General features: G+C 50.8%; 3 protein-coding genes across 3 annotated transcripts; 2 read left to right on the top strand and 1 right to left on the bottom strand.

The window, feature by feature from the left end:
- Positions 1-2707: 2707 nt before the first annotated feature.
- chsE (chitin synthase class Va) lies at positions 2708-8512 on the top strand (the record flags this gene model as incomplete). The annotated part of the gene is made up of 4 exons (XM_057079161.1): positions 2708-2817; positions 2875-3063; positions 3155-8409; positions 8466-8512. 4 exons carry the CDS (start codon positions 2708-2710, stop codon positions 8510-8512), a joined length of 5601 nt encoding a protein of 1866 aa, XP_056931831.1.
- Positions 8513-9378: 866 nt separating this feature from the next.
- On the top strand, positions 9379-9930 carry N7462_007442 (uncharacterized protein; the record flags this gene model as incomplete). Its single annotated transcript, XM_057079160.1, has 1 exon — positions 9379-9930. The coding sequence occupies one exon, from the start codon at positions 9379-9381 to the stop codon at positions 9928-9930; it is 552 nt and encodes a 183-aa protein (XP_056931830.1).
- A 574-nt stretch (positions 9931-10504) lies between these two features.
- Positions 10505-15692, bottom strand: N7462_007441 (ATP-binding mismatch repair protein PMS1; the record flags this gene model as incomplete). The annotated part of the gene is made up of 8 exons (XM_057079159.1): positions 10505-13335; positions 13404-13490; positions 13569-13665; positions 13725-13742; positions 14148-14792; positions 14852-15440; positions 15498-15577; positions 15642-15692. The coding sequence occupies 8 exons, from the start codon at positions 15690-15692 to the stop codon at positions 10505-10507; spliced, it is 4398 nt and encodes a 1465-aa protein (XP_056931829.1).
- Between the last annotated feature and the right edge of the window lie 2901 nt (positions 15693-18593).

Raw genomic sequence — 18593 nt, 5'->3', positions numbered from 1 at the left:
CGAGAAGGAAGCCGTGATCAGTGAATGAAGATCCCAGGAGAAAAACCCGAGGGAGATAAGAGTGAGCAAGAGAGCGTGGGGAGAAGGTGTGGAAAAGTGGAAACAGTGCCCACCAACAGCTGGAACTAGCTGGAACTCCCGCAGGGACGTCTTGGTCGGGTCGGGTACGGTATGTACCGTACCGTACCGGCGTCCCCTCGCCAAAATGACAGCCGCTGATGACCCGAAATCAATAGGAGAAAAACAAGAGGATCGCAGGGCCGCGGCACTGGCACAGCTTTGAGGATCTTTCCATTTGCAAGCGCCATGGGCATTGCGTTCTCAGTCATGAGCGGATTGCTACAGAAGAGTTCTACGGAGGACATAGTTTCTCTGTGTGAAGAGTTTCCCGTCTCTATCAACATGGTTATTTTCCTATGTTGGGATGTTGGATGGTGGAGCTTTGGGTGAGGATTTAGGAAATTGGGTATTTTCAGCTTGTGGGATTGCAGTCTATGCGAACTTTCTTCCATGTTGGGTTGGTGTCTTTACGGCGGGCAGTGCAGAGAAGTCCCAGGGTCGGGTGGCCTATCTCATCGCAATGGCCGTTCAGCGATCGAGAAGGGCACAGAAGGTGTGTTGGATCTGTCGAGATGTCGAGCAGTATGAAAATCCCCCATGATTTAAACGCCAGGAGTGTGAATTCCTGAGTGATTCCCCACGGGCCGAGTCTGCCTTTGGGGCCATCCAATTGGAATCACCCGAACCAGGTAAAGCAGCCAACAGCAGCAACAGGCGCAGCGAACGAAGAGTGATGGGGGCCGCTGGGAAGCGCGGTGCTCCCGTCCGCTGATGTCAAGACCCTTCGGGACCGGGGCAGGGACTGCCGCCGGCTGCTCGACCGCCCTCGGGGACGCGGGACAATACAGCGTGTGTCTGGTGGTTTTTCAGATCTATATTTGGGATGTCTCACCAAGGGGGAGGGGGGGGGGGGAGGCGTTTTGCCACCAAAATCTGGTCTCTGTGCTCCTCCCATTCCTTACCGCAGGCTGTAGACACAAAATACTTTGACAACTGGCCCAGCGTGGTTATGTTCCGCCACGAACCCCCTAGTTTCAGTCGAGCCCCCGGCCGACATGCGATCGGTCCACTCACCAGGCATGGATTTACAGCCAGTGGAGCAGCGGGCGTCTTGGGGCTAGTCTTAGGCCCTCTCGACAACGATCGCTCGGTTTCTGACATGTTACTATTAATGCACCTCCAGTGAGATCGGCAGACAGTAAGGAGAGAGGGTTACCTGTCAGGCTGACCTGTCTCGTCTCAACCCGATCTCCAAGATCCGATGTATACTGGGAGGAGTCCCGATGCAGGGACGAGGAGAAGGACGATGGTGTCGAGGATGTGTGGTATGGTACTGGTCCGGTACCCACACCGTCATCGAATAACCCGCGCCCTCAATACGTCAATACCAGGGACCAACCCAAAACAACCCAGAAAACCAGCGGACCCTAGGACCCACCCACGTGACCTTCCCTGGCCGAGCTCAACTTGCTGTTTACTTGCGGCCAGACTAACCCCATTTAGTCCCCCCGAGTGTTTACAATAAACAATCCTCCCGTTGCAGAACCCTCTCATCCCGGCCAGAGACCCTGGCATAGAGGCATCAAATCCAGAGACAGGAGTTCACAAGTAGAGAGAAAGCCCGCATCGACCGCGACAGGGATATCGCCTTCACTGCCCATTCTCCGTCCCCCCGACGGGCGATCTATAGTCAATGTCTGGTTGGCTCTCCACCCCGGGTGGCCCCATCTTTTTGTTTTCTCTCTTCTCTTCGGCCGTCTCGGTGGCAATTGGCGGTTGCTTGTAGTGGAAAAGTGGGTTTACCCGAGACACCCCAGTGCACTCGCGCCGATTAGGGACCACCCTCTCTCTCTCTCTCTCTCGCTTGTGCTTGTGCTTTTTTTTTCCTGGTTCTGTTCATTTTTTTCCAACACGCGAGCTCTTTTCCAAGTATACGGTCGTTCCCCCAGTCCGCTCAATCTCCAGAACCTAGAGAATAGTAGAGAGAACACACCGAGAGGGGGCGGGAAAGACAGCCCCAGTAGGAATCAAATTTTCGGAGTATCCCTTATAGGAGGCTATGCACCACACAGGGCTGGTCACATTCACCTTCACATTCACATCACCAACGCTATTCTTAGCGCGTAACCGTACCGGACGAAACTGACCATACCGACCATACCGTCCCGTAATCCATACTGCCCCAGACCCTCTCGCAACTCCGGACCCTCTGATCCTCTGAAACCCTCTTATCTTTTTTTCGAGCCCCGAGCTTCGTTTTGTCGCCTTCTTCTTCTCATACTCGTGTGATTCCGTGCTCTTTGCATTCGCTCGTTTTTTGTGTCCCTTTTGGCCCTGCATTGCGTCTGTCTCCAACTCCGGTCTTTCACGTCCAAACCCAAGCTCCCTGCGCCTATCGTTCCCCGGACTCCTCTCCTCCAATGCTCTCCGATCGCTAGGGGTTCTTCATTCCGCCGGAGCATTCTTGACTCCACGTTCATTCCCAGGTCTTGTCGAGAGAAGTTGCACCACCTGCTTCGTCGATTCGGTTCTTTTTGGGGGGGCTCAACGCTCTTCTCGCGACGTTCAAGAGAGGGAAAGTCCTTGAACGGCTCTCATCCCCTCGCTTGATCCGCCGAACCCGCCTCGCTGCGGAGAGGTTACTATCATGGCGGGCAACCCAGTCGGAGGTGCTCCAGCACACGCCCAATCCTCTCTCCCCTCCCTCCCCGCCCATCTTCAGTCGGATACACATTTGACGGCTCATTTGGCTAGTCGGTATGTCACCCCCTCCATCTGCCAGATCCCCGTTGCCCGCAGACTGACCAAACTTAGATTTCATGTTGGCCTCCCGACTGCCCGTCTGTCCTCCCAGGCCCTGATTTCCTTCAATACATACACGTCTGCGACAAAGGGTCCGGACGGGGCGAAGGAAGGCAGTGCGGCTGGAGAGGCCGAAGATCTCGCCCGTCGCGCCTTCACTCGCTTGGGAGCGCGTGCGGAGAACCAGGCTGTGGTGTTTCTGTAAGTCACCTTGTGTCGGCACGCAGATTGGAACCCCCTGAACCCCCCCCCCCCCCCTCAACCAACGGTAGCTAACGGAATATTAATGTAGAGGAGAGAGTGGCTCGGGTAAAACCACCATTCGCTCGCACCTGTTGTCATCGTTTTTGTCTTTTTCTTCGACTCCGCTTTCCTCCAAGCTCTCCTACGCCGCCTTCGTCTTTGATACCTTGACCACCACAAAATCGGTCACCACACCAACTGCCTCCAAGGCCGGCTTGTTCCTCGAACTGCAATATGACGGCTCATCCTCAGTCAACCCAACCTTGATCGGTGGAAAGATCATTGACTATCGACTGGAACGGAGCCGCATCTCCTCCGTCCCAACCGGCGAGCGGAGCTTCCACGTACTGTACTATCTCTTATCTGGAACCAGCGCCGCCGAAAAATCCCACCTGGGGTTTGATAGCAGCATTCATATCAGCACAAGCGGTGGCAAGTTGTCCGCCGACTCGGCGAGCCACAAGCGATGGCGGTATCTTGGCCATCCGACCCAGCTCAAGGTCGGAGTCAATGATCACGAGGGGTTCCAGCATTTCAAGACGGCGCTGCGGAAGCTGGAGTTCTCGCGTGGTGAGATTGCGGAGATTTGTCAGATCCTGGCCAGCATCTTGCACATCGGACAGCTAGACTTCATCTCGGGACAGTCGACCACCACGGCTGCTGAGGAAAGTGGCGGTTACTCCCATGAAGGTGGTGAGACGGTGACTGTGGTCAGAAACAAGGATGTCTTGGCTAATGTAGCTGCTTTCTTGGGCCTGAGCGTTGAGGCTCTCGAGAATAGCCTCGGATACAAGACCAAGACAATCCGACGGGAACGAGTAACGGTCATGCTGGATCCGCGCGGTGCCCGACAGAATGCAGATGCATTTGCCCGCACGATCTACTCACTTCTGGTCACCTATGTCATTGAAACCGTCAATCAGAAGATCTGCGCCGCTGAGGACAGTGTCGCCAACACTATCTCGATCGTCGACTTTCCGGGCTTCGCCCAAGCTCCGGCAACCGGATCGACCCTGGATCAACTGCTCAGCAATGCTGCTACGGAGTCTCTTTACAACTACTGCCTGCAGTCCTTCTTTGACCACAAGGCCGATGTGCTGGACCGCGAGGAAATTGCCGTGGCTGCAACCAGCTATTTCGACAACACCGAAACTGTCCGTGGTCTTCTCAAGCACAATAATGGCCTTCTGAGCATCTTGGATGACCAAACCCGTCGCGGAAGATCTGATGCCCAGTTCCTTGAAAGTGTCCGGAAGAGGTTTGAAGGCAAAAACCCGGCTATCTCAGTCGGCGGAACCAATGCTAGTGGCACCGGCTACATGTCTCAGAGCCGGACCGCATTCACCGTTAAGCACTTTGCTGGTGAGGTCGATTACTCGGTCACGGGTCTGATCGAGGAGAATGGGGAAGTCATCTCAGGCGACCTGATAAATCTCATGAAGTCCACTCGCAGTGACTTTGTCCGTGAGCTGTTTGGCCAAGAGGCATTGCAGACTGTTTCTCATCCCCGCGAGAAGTCGGCGATTATGCAGGCCCAGGTTTCCTCTAAACCACTTCGCATGCCGAGCATTGCTCGTCGAAAGCATGACCAACAGGCTCGCCAGATGTTCTCAGACTCTCGCGCCGATAGTGAAGAGGCCGAAGACCTTGAAAGTCAAGGAGCAAGTTCGAGGCGGAGCGTGGCAGGCCGCAAGAGTGCACTGATGAGCGGTTCGACCCAGGGTGCGGCTGGCCAGTTCCTTTCAGGGCTTGAAATTGTCAACAAGTGCCTGAGTTCATCGAACGTGAATCCGTACTTTGTCATTTGTCTCAAGCCCAATGACCGTCGCATTGCAAACCAATTTGATAGCAAATGTGTCCGTATGCAAGTTCAGACCTTCGGCATTGCCGAGATCAGTCAGCGGCTGAGAAATGCCGACTTCAGCGTCTTTCTCCCGTTCGCGGAGTTCCTGGGTTTGGCTGAGATTGGTAATGTCGTGGTTGGCAGTGACCGTGAAAAATCGGAGGTGGTCTTGGACGAAAGACGATGGCCAGGCAATGAAGCTCGCGTCGGCAGCACTGGTGTCTTCCTCAGTGAGCGGTGCTGGGCGGATCTGACCAAGGTTGGAGAACGGGTGGTTCACTCCTACAACAAAATCACAGGATCTGACGAGGGCGAGGTTGGCTACCAATCGGGTGGAGGAGACACCAAGGTCCGTCTCCTGAACCCAGCGGACCAATCTCCTGGCGCCTATATCTACGGAGACGAGTCGAAGCAAGGCGGGTACTTTGGTAGTCGCGAGTTGGACGGACGTTCTGATGCTGGGGCGTCAGCCTTCAACTCTGGAGACATGTTCCGAAACCTTGAGACAAGAGAACAAATGCTTGAGAAAGGCAACGAGAAGCAAATGGAGGAGGTTGATGATATCCCAGTCTCCGGTTCCCGGAAACGTTGGATGGCATTGGTCTATCTGCTGACCTGGTACATCCCCGACTTCTGCATCAAGTTTTTCGGCCGCATGAAACGTAAAGATATCCGTGTTGCCTGGCGTGAAAAGCTCGCCATCAACTTGATTATCTGGTTTGCGTGTGCCGTCGCTGTTTTCATGATTGTGGCATTCCCAGGATTGGTTTGTCCAACTCAGCACGTATATTCGAAAGGAGAGCTCAGCAACCACAACGGCAAAAACGGTGAGAGCTCGTTTATTGCCATTCGTGGCGTTGTTTTCAACCTAGGAGACTTCATGCCCGTTCATTATCCCGATATTGTTCCGCAGAAGTCTTTGAAGAACTATGCCGGTACCGATGCCACCAATCTTTTCCCCGTGCAGGTTTCTGCCTTGTGCCAGGGAGTCGATGGACACGTGGATCCCAGCGTACCGTTGGACTATCGTTCCAACATGAACGAAAGTGAGACCACCACTTCTACTACCGATTACGATATCAATGCCAAGTATCACGACTTCCGCTATTGGACGGATGATTACCGTGCGGATTGGTTTTATGAGCAGATGGTCTACTTGCGGGCAAATTACAAGAAGGGCTACGTCGGATATACTGCCAAGTATATGAAGACTCTAGCAGATGATGATGACAAGAACATTGTCAGCATTGACGGTAAAGTCTACGATATGACCTATTACATTGCCGGCCCTCGAATCCCTCGCTTCCCGACCACCTCCAAGAACACCAGCACGAGCGGCATCAGCACCAACTACATGAGCCCGCTTCTAGTCACCCTGTTCCAGCAGAAGTCCGGCACTGATGTGACCAAATATTGGAACGATCTCGCATTGGATGATACAACACGCACGCGGATGCAGTTGTGTCTAGATAATCTGTTTTTCGTTGGTCACGTTGACACCCGTAATTCGGTGAAGTGTCAGTTCGCTCGGTACTTCATTCTTGCAATTTCGTGTTTGATTGCTTCCGTGCTTGTTTTCAAGTTCTGTGCTGCTCTACAATTCGGCAAGAAGAACCTGCCTGAAAATCTGGACAAGTTCATTATCTGTCAAGTCCCTGCCTACACCGAAGACGAGGACTCCCTTCGTCGTGCCATCGATTCTATGGCTCGCATGCGGTATGATGACAAGCGCAAACTCTTACTGGTCATTTGTGATGGTATGATTATCGGTCAAGGCAACGATCGCCCGACTCCTCGGATTGTTCTCGACATTCTGGGTGTTCCTGACTCGGTTGACCCCGAGCCCCTCAGCTTCGAGAGTTTGGGCGAGGGCATGAAGCAGCACAACATGGCCAAGATTTATTCCGGTCTCTACGAGGTCCAGGGCCATATTGTTCCATTCTTGGTCGTCGTCAAGGTCGGAAAGCCTTCTGAAGTCTCTCGGCCCGGTAACCGTGGCAAGCGTGATTCCCAGATGGTTCTCATGCGCTTCCTCAACCGGGTTCACTACAACCTGCCGATGAGCCCGATGGAACTCGAGATGCACCACCAAATCCGAAACATCATTGGCGTGAATCCGACCTTCTATGAATACATTCTGCAAGTCGACGCCGATACTGTGGTGGCGCCTGATTCTGCCACACGATTTGTCTCCTCGTTCCTATCTGATACCCGCCTCATCGCTGCTTGTGGTGAAACATCCTTGTCCAATTCTAAGACCTCCATGGTGACTATGATCCAAGTGTACGAGTACTACATCTCGCACAACCTGACCAAGGCGTTCGAAAGTCTTTTCGGTTCCGTCACCTGTCTCCCCGGCTGTTTCAGTATGTACCGTGTACGCTCTGCCGAAACCGGGAAGCCATTGTTCGTCAGCAAAGAAGTCGTCGAGAACTACTCCGAGATTCGTGTTGACACTCTTCACATGAAGAATCTGTTGCACCTCGGTGAAGATCGATACCTGACTACCCTGCTCCTCAAACATCACCCTAAGTTCAAAACCAAGTACATCTTCCGATGCCACGCCTGGACTGTGGCCCCTGAGAGCTTTGCCGTCTTCCTGTCCCAGCGTCGTCGATGGATCAACTCAACTGTGCACAACCTCATTGAACTGATTCCCCTGCAACAGCTTTGTGGTTTCTGTTGTTTCAGTATGCGTTTCATCGTTTTTGTCGACCTGCTCAGTACCATTATCCAACCAGTCACCGTGGCATACATTGTTTACTTGATTGTCTGGCTGGCCCAAGATTCATCGGTGATTCCATGGACTGCGTTCGTGCTCCTTGGTGTCATCTACGGTCTACAGGCATTCATTTTTATCGTCCGCCGTAAGTGGGAGATGATCGGCTGGATGATCATCTATATTTTCGCTATTCCCGTCTTCTCACTTGCCCTGCCTCTCTATTCATTCTGGCACATGGACGACTTCACTTGGGGTAATACTCGTGTCATCACCGGAGAAAAGGGCCGCAAGGTCGTCATCTCCGATGAAGGCAAGTTTGATCCCGCCTCGATCCCCAAGAAGCGCTGGGAAGAGTACCAGATGGAGCTCTGGGAGGCCCAGACATCGCGCGATGACCACTCCGAGGTCTCCGGCTACTCGTACGGCACCCGCTCGCACGCTTTCCCGCAATCTGAGTACGGCTTCGCTGGCTCCCGGCCTGCCTCGCAACTCGATCTGCCACTCCTCACATCTCAGTCTCGTCTTTCAATGGCGCCCTCGGAGATGCTTAGCCGCATGGATCTGGACACCAGCATGGAGGATCTCAGCCACCTGCCCTCGGACGATGCTATTCTCACCGAGATCCGTGAGATCTTGCGCACGGCGGACCTCATGAGTGTGACGAAAAAGAGCATCAAGCAGGAGCTCGAACGCCGATTTGGCGTGAACTTGGATCTCAAGCGGCCGTACATCAATTCCGGTAAGTGATATTTAATAAAATCCCCTGCGCAGATATAACGAACCCCCTGCTAATAGCCATCCCTTTCGCAGCTACCGAGGCCGTTCTGTCGGGTCTTCTTTAAACCGAGTGATCTTTTCTGCCAGGGGCCGCTTCAATCCTGTGTTACTAACGACTATTGATTCCATTTGGACACGTCCTTTGCAGATAGCTATGCCCAAGCTCCTGTGACGTGTCTACCTTACTATTTCGAGCGATTTTTTTTTCTTGCATGGAAGAGAGCTTTCTTATTTTATTTTCAGCGTGTGACTACTTCAATCCCTAGGCTTTCGTGTGTCGTGTTTCTCTTTTGCTTTAATTTTTTTTTGTTGAAAATTTTGGTCTACGCGGTTCATACCTCTGTTCTCTTGTTAACTTTTACTTATCATTAAACCGTTCCGGGGCGCATCGCATTTTGACATCGGCTAATGCCCAGAGCATTCAATATTTCTCTGGTGTTTAATATGAGTTTCGTGAGATACTGTCTTCGCTCTTCCTTTGACTTGTAGTATCAGTAGGACTCTTTGAGGGCATCGCTAGAATTTGGAATGTGTAGGATGTCAGCCCTAATATATAAAATTCGTCCCAGGTGTAGTTTTGCTTCCTACTTTTCGGGGCCGTCGCGGATGACATCACCGAATTGCCCTCCGAAGATGACCTCTACTTCCAAGTTCAAGTCCCACTTGCCAATACCACTAAGTCAACGTCTTTGGGATAGAGAGCGTCAATCTACTTCCTCCTGTGTATGTGCTACTACATTACTACTAATAGTAACTAAAGGCTATCCATCCTGCTGACTGATGCGGGCTTGGGCCGTGAAGCTAAAGCCCCGCTCCACTGAGCCTTATCCATGGTTGATCTCCACCACAACCCATCCGCTTTCTATATACTTCCTACAATATCCACATACGGACTTTTTACCGTTGCTATATAAACCTCTGGCCTCTCCCCATGGCTGACCCAAATCCCCCCAGCCAGTCTGCCACGGAAGACCAGCAGAAAAAAGAAGCTCTCGCCGCGTTCACCGCGACCCTGCACTCCGTCGGCACAAATCTGGACGCGCCGCTGCGCGACCGTGCCACAACCATCGCCGAGAACGAGGTCGCACTGCAGCGACAGGAGGCCGAACTGGCCGAAAATACGGCGCGGCTGGCGAAGCAGAACGCGCAGTGGGCGGGGTTCGCAGATGAGACGCGCGAGGGTCTGAAGGAGATCGGGGACGTGCAGAACTGGGCCGAGATGATCGAGCGCGATCTGCTGGCGTTGGAGGACATGATGGATGGGGTGGAGAAGGAGTATGCGGCACGAGAAGCAGGGCAGGGGCACAGCAATTATGGCGGTGACAGTGACTCAGAGAGTAGTGAAGATCGATCTGCGGAAGGGAATGGCGAGATGCAGAATGGGAATCCGCGGGTGAATGGTGCAAATGGCAAGAGTGCAAAGCCAGATGCGAAACCGTCAGTGAATGGACGACAGTCCGGTGGTTGGTTGCGATGGTGGTGAGGAGAAATGGAAGGCAGAAGAGGTGATTGAATGAGGAAACTCAGGATCATATGCTCATCATCTGATAGCATCGGTGGTAACGTATTCCACAAGCATTTCGCACGTACAAACTATGCGCTACTATATCTAAGCACATTATGTGCTATGATACCTTTCATTTGTTGTAAATTCTGGACTATGCTTAATTATAGCCATGGATGCTGACTATAGCGCTGCCTCTTATCAACGTATGTCTTCAAGCCAGAATATACCTCTCAGCACTGTCGATTTCTTAATTGGTAATCTGTATTTGCCTATCCACTTCATACTACAATGAGCCAGCTAGTCCTCTCTAGGTAGGCTAAATGCATCACGAACCAAAATGGATTGGTTTGTTGGAATCTGATATCTCGTACATGTCCCTACATCAAAAAAAAAAAAAAAAAAAACCAAGAAGACTTCGTGTGGTATTTGTAGTGGTTGTGGTAATTATACTGCGATATAGAAAGAGAGAGTGCTTGTCTCTTAATTTTTATAAACAAGTATACAGCAACCACTGATATGTACTCCACGGGCTATCAAATTACGCCGTCTTCTACTGCTCCTCCTCCTCGTCTTCCCCATTCTCTTCCATGTATCGCCTCCAGATATCCACGCTACTTTCCAGATTCTCATCCCCATTCTCATCTGGCCCGTACTCATCCCACTCATCCCAATGTCCAAGGCTCATCAGATGCCGCATCGTTGGCCGTCCATGCGGACAATTCCATGGCTTATCAATGGTGCCCATGTTCCGCACAACCCGTTGCATCTGTCGCGTCGTCAAGGTCTTCCCGATCATGATACTCGAGCGACACGCGCGCATGGCGAACATCTTGCGCACCTTTCCGGGTCGCGGTACCGAGAGATCATTGGTGACTGGCGACTCAGACAGCAAGACAATGAGTTCCTCCAGATCGCGCGAGCCGAAAACGACTTCCTTACTGAGCGGGAGGGAGACGAGTTGGCACCGGCGGCCGATAGGTTCGTCACCGCTCTCGTCAACTGTCACGACAAACCCGTTCTTTTCAAGCGCGGCTCGATTCTCCAGCACAATCTCTTCCTCCACGGCGGTTAGGTCGAGTCGCTGTGGACGGACTAGTCGCTGGTTTTGAACGACCGTCTCTGCTTGCAGACGCTCGAAGTTGAATTTCTCATCGGAAGCATGCTGGTCAATGATGAATAGTTCATCGTGGTCCTCCCCTGGCCGTACGGCAATGATGAATCCCAGGTTGAACTGGCCAATGATGCGCATCTGAGCAAAATCGGCTTTGCTCACGGTCAGCGAGAGTCGATCTTCAGCCGTCTGGTCGTCAGCAGGACCGGTATCTTCCTTATGTGATGAGGCATAGCGTGCTTGGAGACATTGTTGTAGCTGTGTCATCTGAGACTGCAGTTTTGTGAGAGAAGCATCAATGGTGCTGACGAGATGGACAGTAGCATCGCGGTGCGCGGCGCCCTTATTCATCTTGTTGACTCGGCTGGTATTGTGTTCGGACGGAAGCACGGCTTGTTCCTCAGCTTGATGGATCAGACGCTGCACTACTTCTTCTTCCTGTACCCTTTTCGCGGCTTCGTCAAGATTGCTGTCATTCACATTTACAGTGCCTTCCTCTTCCGCAGGTTCCTGCTCATCGCCGGAACCATTCTTTGCATCAGAAATGAAATCACCGTCTTCAGGCTCCGATGATGAAACTTCTGCTTCTTCCTCTACTTCCTCCGCCTCTTCCTCGATGAAATCTTCATCAGCCACTTCACTTGTAGAATCCTCTGCATCTTCCTCGTCATCGTCTTCATCTGACTGAGTTCCTGGAGCCGCAAAGGCCTTCATATGTTTTCCAAAAATATTAGGCCTAGAGGGGGTGTGGATCCGTCGTTTGCGCTGCGGCGGCTCTTTCGATGAATAGCCAACGTCCGAAGTGCGCTTTCTCGGGCGACCACTACCAACCACAGACGTTACAGTTTGATCACCAATGGTGATGGTGGCCAGCTCGGCTGGCATTCGACGAGGTCGCATGCGATCAAACGCATTTTGAATGACATTGGGCGTCTCCTCGAGCCCTTGCGGTTGATCTGTAGAAGCTTGTTCGAGTCCAGATGGACGGGGCGCAGGCTCTGGGGATATTCCACAACCTGGTTCAGGTGTCTCCTCCAGAGTTGATTGTGGTTTTTGAATCTCGGAGATCTGAGCATTGACAGCGGCGCAATTCACCTCTGCCCTATCTAGACCTGCAGAGCGAGGCGGTGTTGATACCGAGTCAGGTGGTCTTTTAGATCTCAAAGGAGACGATACCTCATGATCGGTACGATTCTGGGAGCTCAAGAAACGCATCATTTCGTTCTGCACATCCTGCTGAGATGTTTCTGTTTCTTCCTCAACGATTTCGTCTGCCTCTTTTCGATGGCTTTCGGGGGGCGCAGGCGAGTTGGAAGCTCTCTGATTAACTTGACGAGCGGTAACAAATCCAGGAAGAGACCCTAGCGCCTGTTGCTTAGCTCCCTTAGAGCCAAGCAACTGCGATTGAGGCACCGTCTGATCTGCCGTCTCAAAAAGCCGCGTAAGCGAGGTTTTGAGTGACTCAATCAAGGCCCCGGCATCATGTAATAGAATAGTTCGCTTATCCGGCGACACGTTCACATCATAAGCATTGGTATCCATTTCGAAATTCGCAAAGATAAATGGCGACTGGGATACATTGAACGACTTGTAGACCTCGTTGAATGCTTTCGCGATCTGTGGTAGTCCACAAGGCCGCGAGTTGACGAAGAACATCTGGCGGTCCGGAGTCTGGCGTCCTTCGCCAAAAACCGGACGCGAGATGTGACCACGGACCACCATCTGATTGACCTGGGAGTCACTGTCTGCACGTTTCATGGCAGCGGAAGGTTCGAACTCCAGTTCCAGATCTAGTGGTATCAGTGCCGACAGAGTTTTCGCGCCGTAGACATTGGCAATGTTTTCCTTCGTCGTAGGGTTGTTGTTGGTTGAGAAGACGACCACATTCTTCGTCCTACCGACGGTGTTTCGCACACTGAAGCGTACTTCAGTGCTGATACAAGCATAAGCATGGAGAAGATTCAGCACTTTTCCATACTCCCGCTTGATATTCTTCTCTAATTCGCGGCGGCGAACAGGGAGGCGCTTGAAGATTCCCTCCACTGACGCGGTCGTGCCCTTCTGTCCAGCCACAATTTGGGTCTTCCGAAGCTTGCCAGATGTTTCAAACTCAAGTCTATTTGCCCGGGGAACTTGATTGACCAGGGCAGTGATAATGTGAAAGTCAGCGAGGGCGCATAGCGACGAGAGTGCTTCGCCTCGGAAGCCGAAGGTGTGAAGGCGCGAGAGGTCGTCGAACGAGGAGAGCTTGGAGGTATAATGTTTTAGGGCTGAATCGCGTATTGATGCATTAGCTTCAATGTGCTTACGTCTCGTCCTGGCAAAATGATGAGCTTACCGACGTTCTCATAATTCTCCGGCGAAATCCCGCTTCCGTTGTCTTGCACCTCAATCAAGTCCAACCCGTTGTTTTTGAACCGTACCTCTAATTGAAGAATCCAGTAAGACAGAATGATCGAGATCTCAGTTTAGCCTTCTCAGGCCCAAAGGAACAAAGTCTCACCGATGGTGGTTGCGCCCGCATCAAGACTATTTTCAATGAGCTCTTTGGCAACGGAGCAAAGGTCGATGATCACCTGGCCGGACTGGATTTGATGAACCTGTGAGATCAACTGATTAGAGAGAGTACTAGCCCTATGTAACGGATGAGAACACGTACGGAACGAGCCTCGATGGCCTGGATGGTCGCCATAGTTCATGCCATGATATCTGGGAACTGGCGCGCGTCGCACTTTACGCGCGAGGCGGGACGTGCCAAGCTTCCGTCCGGGTCCCACTCCGTATTATGTATGGTGGTAGTTGGTACTCGACCTCGGTCCAAACACACTGCCAAGCAGGTGGCTAAACAAAATGGGTTGGTTTTCATTTTAGAAAAAGAGAAATCGTAGAATACTTCAAGATCAGGATGGGTTACATTTCTGTTTAATGCTACAAAAATATACTTCAAATCAATCAACACAATGGAAATCATCGCTCAAAACGCCCGAAACCCCAGAGTAAGAGGCCAAAACTAATAAGCAGCGAAGCGATCAGGCAATACAACGGGTGCCACCAGTGTCCACAGATAGATTGCATAGCACACCCAGGAGCTGACGATCTTTACCCAGCTGGCCCAGTATGTTCGGCCCACAGGCGCAAAGTCCATTGTGGTGTCCACTTGCAAGCCCTGCACCAGAAGAGTAGCTACCCAGGTTGTAGCCAGGAAGAAGATGATGTGGAAGAGAGAATAGTTGTACTGAGTAGACCCACGTTCATCGTCCTTGCTGCTGGTCTCAAAGTCGTCCTCATCATCACTCTCATCCAGGGCACTAGCCGGTAGACTTCCACTCTCGACAGCAGCCCGGAGAGCCTCAGCGCGCATCTCCCGACGGCTGCTGGGCTGTTGAGTTACTAGCCCGTGCTCATTGTCTTCTGTACCTAGCTCGACATAATTGTGGCCGCCCTTTGATCCCAAGGCAATACCCTGAGTCGCTGCACGCGTGGTTGTGTATGCAACAGTGGCCATGGTGACGATGGCACCCAGAACTATAGTGACGGTTCTACCACTAGAGCGGATCAAGGGGTTGCAGTTATTGTCATCCGGTTCCATCGAGACAGCAGACAAAGTAAGATACGTGCAGTACGCAGTGACCATGGCGGCCTGAGCCAATCCAGCACGAGGATTGGATTCTTGAACAGCCGGTTGCACAGACACAAACGAGATAATCAGGAAAACAATCAAATTGACCTGTGGAACATTAAAAACAAGTTCGGAGGAAAGGAAAGCAAGCAAGGCAAGCTACATACCGTAATAACAGCCTGGTTCATGGAGCATCCGCTTCTGGCGAAGAAAATGTACATTAGGATAGTCATGACGATCGAAGTCACGTACATGCCGAGGGTCGATCCGATGAGAAGACCACGCCATAGGCGGGAGTCGCTATCCTCAATCTTCTGCAGGCAGAGCTCTGCCCAAGTGTGCGCCAGATCAACCAAGAGGATGAGGCCTAGCAAAAGGAAGAGCATCGCGCAGAAGAAGGCGATGTAGTTGCCATAGATAAAGAAAAAGGGTTCAGGAATGAAGAAAGACATCACGATAAAGGCAAGCCAGACAATAACCTTTGGTCCCCAGAATCCATTTTGAAGGGCAGCACGCGTGTCCCTCGAGTTTTTCACACCTAAAAGCAAGAGAGCGAGTATCAAGTGGAAAAGACCGAGCGCGAAGTTGATGCGATGCACTGCAACCCAGCCGTGGCATTCTTTCCCGTCGCATTTGATTTCCATATAGTCAAGCGTCAGATGTTGCAGCTTCTTGAGGGCCCAGGGAGTGAGCATAATCCAGGAGGCGATGGAGTTGACCAGGAGGATAAAGGCATAGGCTATTCGGGTCGCCATGCTGTGGTATCACTTAGTAGACGACTATTTTCGCGCCGGTCCTAAAAAAGGGAAGTACCTGTTCTGAAATTTCCCACATGCACTGCATACTGCAGAGCAAGTAGCTGCACCACAGCAGGAGCCGCCGAGAGTGACAAGCTACTCAAGCAAGTGGAGTGATCAGTGAATCGCTCGATTATCGGGCGAATTGGATGCGACTTACCGTGCCGACACTCGGCAGCGCCATAAGCGGGAGAGACAGGAGAGCACCCATAGTGATATATTGAGAGCCTGTTCAGACTCAAATACTGGGCACACGGGTCGTGTCTCTAGGGGTATGGAATCGAGTCAAGGGCGAGGAGGTGGTTGATGGTGCCTGGGAGGCGGTTGTCCACGAAGTGGAGTGAATCGCGGATCCTCCGACCGCCTTCGTCATGTCCAGTCACGTGTATAATTATATCAGCCTCGAGCGGCCTTGGCGGCCCAGGCCACAAGGGGCGCACTTGTAAAGGGCCCTGACCCTGCGATCTGCACCGTGGCATTTTCAATTGTATTCACTATGTGACTCACTGACTCTTTATTTTGAGTACCCTATGTTTAAGTAGCTGCCCACCAAATAACAACGCGGGATATAATCAAATCCATAGCGCCCAGGTCTCGCAGATAATCTTTTGATGTCGACTGATATCTGTCTAGAGAATAGCTTTACTGCTCTCTAATAAATTAAAAATCCGATACGCACAGGGAAGGCCCATTTTTGTTGTGAAACTTTTGGTGCAGAGGAAAAAAGGAGCTATTTCTGTAGGGTTTCTACCTGGTTGTTTGCTTACTGATTAGTCGTATCGAATCACAAAAGGTCGCGGCCAAATGCTAGTGTAGAATTGATTTAATGTCACTTCTGTGGGCTTGTAAAGCACCTGTCATCCTTTCAAATATGATGAATATGTCCCCTGTTGAAGCACTAATATGCTTTTTCAAAAGCCATGTGATCCTCCAGCACGCGGAGGTCATAGTATTGCCTAGAGGTAGGGATTCTTGTATCCATGCCACTCTGAATTTATATAACAAGGGAGATATCGATCTATTGCCCAGGCCAGCTGAGACTGTGTCCTTTGATCGATCAGTTTTCCAGGGTATTAAGTCACCGCTGGTTACACTTATTCTTACATTTCTTCAAACTTTAGATCAACAGCATGTTGGAACCGCTCAATTGAATCTATTGGGCTGTAGCCCTTCATAGCTTCTGCATCGCAGATTGCATCATTTAGAAATTGACATTTATGGGCATCTTGGTAATATGAGAACTGTTGTGTATGGTTACTAGTAATGCAGGCAAAAACCGCACTTGAATACAAAGCATGCGAATATACAGTGTATTCATACTCGCATTGATTTATTCCTTTAGGGAGCCTATGCTTGAAGATTTTTGTTTGCTAGCGACGTTGGCATTTTCCTCTTCAACTTTCGGAATGAATGCCGTACCAGATAAATTTATCCTAAATCTGATCAAGACGCTTTCAAAACAGAACTTAGATGCACTATGCATGATGCTTTGGCCATGTATGCTGAGGCAGAGGTGTCATTGGCTGAATGATTCAATATATTCGCATCTCGAACAGGAGAATATGCACGTAATTCCTCGAACGTCATCACCACTTCATTGATGACTTGATCACTTGCTCTTCGGCTTCCTGTTGCCCTTCTGTTGTCCGCAGGGTACCACCTACATGATAGGCCCCTTATACAGAGTCAAGATCTGATAGAGGCTCATCATTGACCTATTCGCATAAATCCTGTTCAGCCAATCATGGCTTATTGGCATGGGGCCGGCCGGGTAGCCCGGAACTAGAGCGGGCCTAGTTGTCCTAACTTATATGGCTTTCCTATCGTGCAGGGCGCGTTATGATCTACGTATATTAAATAGATCGCTCATTTGAAAATTTGGAAATTGAATACTGATCCCAATGGAGAAATTCAGAGTACTTGCACTCCATAACTCCAGTTAAATAGCTAAAAATGAAACAGCACCACCACACCATACCGATTCGCTTCGTCACAGGCTCTTGGGCTTCGCAGGGAAAACCAGACGATTCTAGAATGATCAATGCGACACGATTGATGGCTAACAAACTGTTTTAAGTCGGCACACCCGACCCGCCACAAGGCTGGAGAAACTCCTTCCAACAGGCTCTTAGTGCTCAGAAAGGTTAGAAAATAAAACTGAATGTCCCTAAAGAGCCCCGCATAATGAAGTTATGCCGGAAGCAAGCGGTCTGTCCAAAAATAACAAGTTCCTGTGAGAATACCGATAGAGCAGCGCATCCTTTGCTAGTTGCATACCCAACATCACATCAATTGTTTCTAAATTGCATGGGTAATAAATTCCAAAGCTAGTGAGAGAGGCCCTGTGAAAGATAGAACGAATGTGAACTTCATAATTAAATCGTAATCCGACACTATTGAAATGCTGGAATGCGTTAATAGAAATGATCTGCAGAACTAAAATAGTGGAGAACCCCGTCGGCCCCGTCGGTAGACTTCCGCCTCGAGTCGCCGTTCTACCCGATGCAGGATGTATCAGCAGTCAAGTCAACAATATTTTATGCGATGCATAACAATGAGTTCATTAAGGGAGCTTTCGCATATGTCATCCAGATGTGGAACTGCTATGGGACATCTAGACTGAATACCAGCGGGCAGATTCTGCTAAAGCCGAGGGAGAGGGAGCTATGCAACAGGTAATTGGAAAGAAAAGCGACGTAATCAAATACTCTGCATCAGAACACTAGTTTTAGGAATTGGAAAATGATAGAAGTGAATGAGGGACAAAGGGCTAGTAATCCCTCATCCACACCGAGACCACTGTTCTGAAAGATGTTACACGACCCTTCCTCGGCAACAGGGGTAAGTCTCCGAATTGATGCCGTCAACCAACCCAAGGCTATATTTGTTGTGGCGTTGCAAGTACAATCATCTGAAATATTGCAAATTGTGTCGCACGAGCGGGGCGGTGAACTAAATACATGGCACAACAAGACAATAACTATCATCTTATCTGTCAAGGCAGTGAATGATATGAGTTCGCATATTAGTTCCTTGTAAGGCCTTGAACCTGGGATTGGAAATGGCAGCACTGGATTGTCTGAGATAGTAAGCTCCATAATATCATCTTTCT

The sequence above is a fragment of the Penicillium macrosclerotiorum genome (assembly GCF_028827735.1).
Source record: "Penicillium macrosclerotiorum strain IBT 26536 chromosome Unknown utg000007l_segment0_segment0, whole genome shotgun sequence".
Lineage (NCBI taxonomy): Eukaryota > Fungi > Ascomycota > Eurotiomycetes > Eurotiales > Aspergillaceae > Penicillium > Penicillium macrosclerotiorum.
The sequence above is the reverse complement of the archived record's forward strand: the minus strand, read 5'-3'. Positions and strand labels throughout refer to the sequence as shown.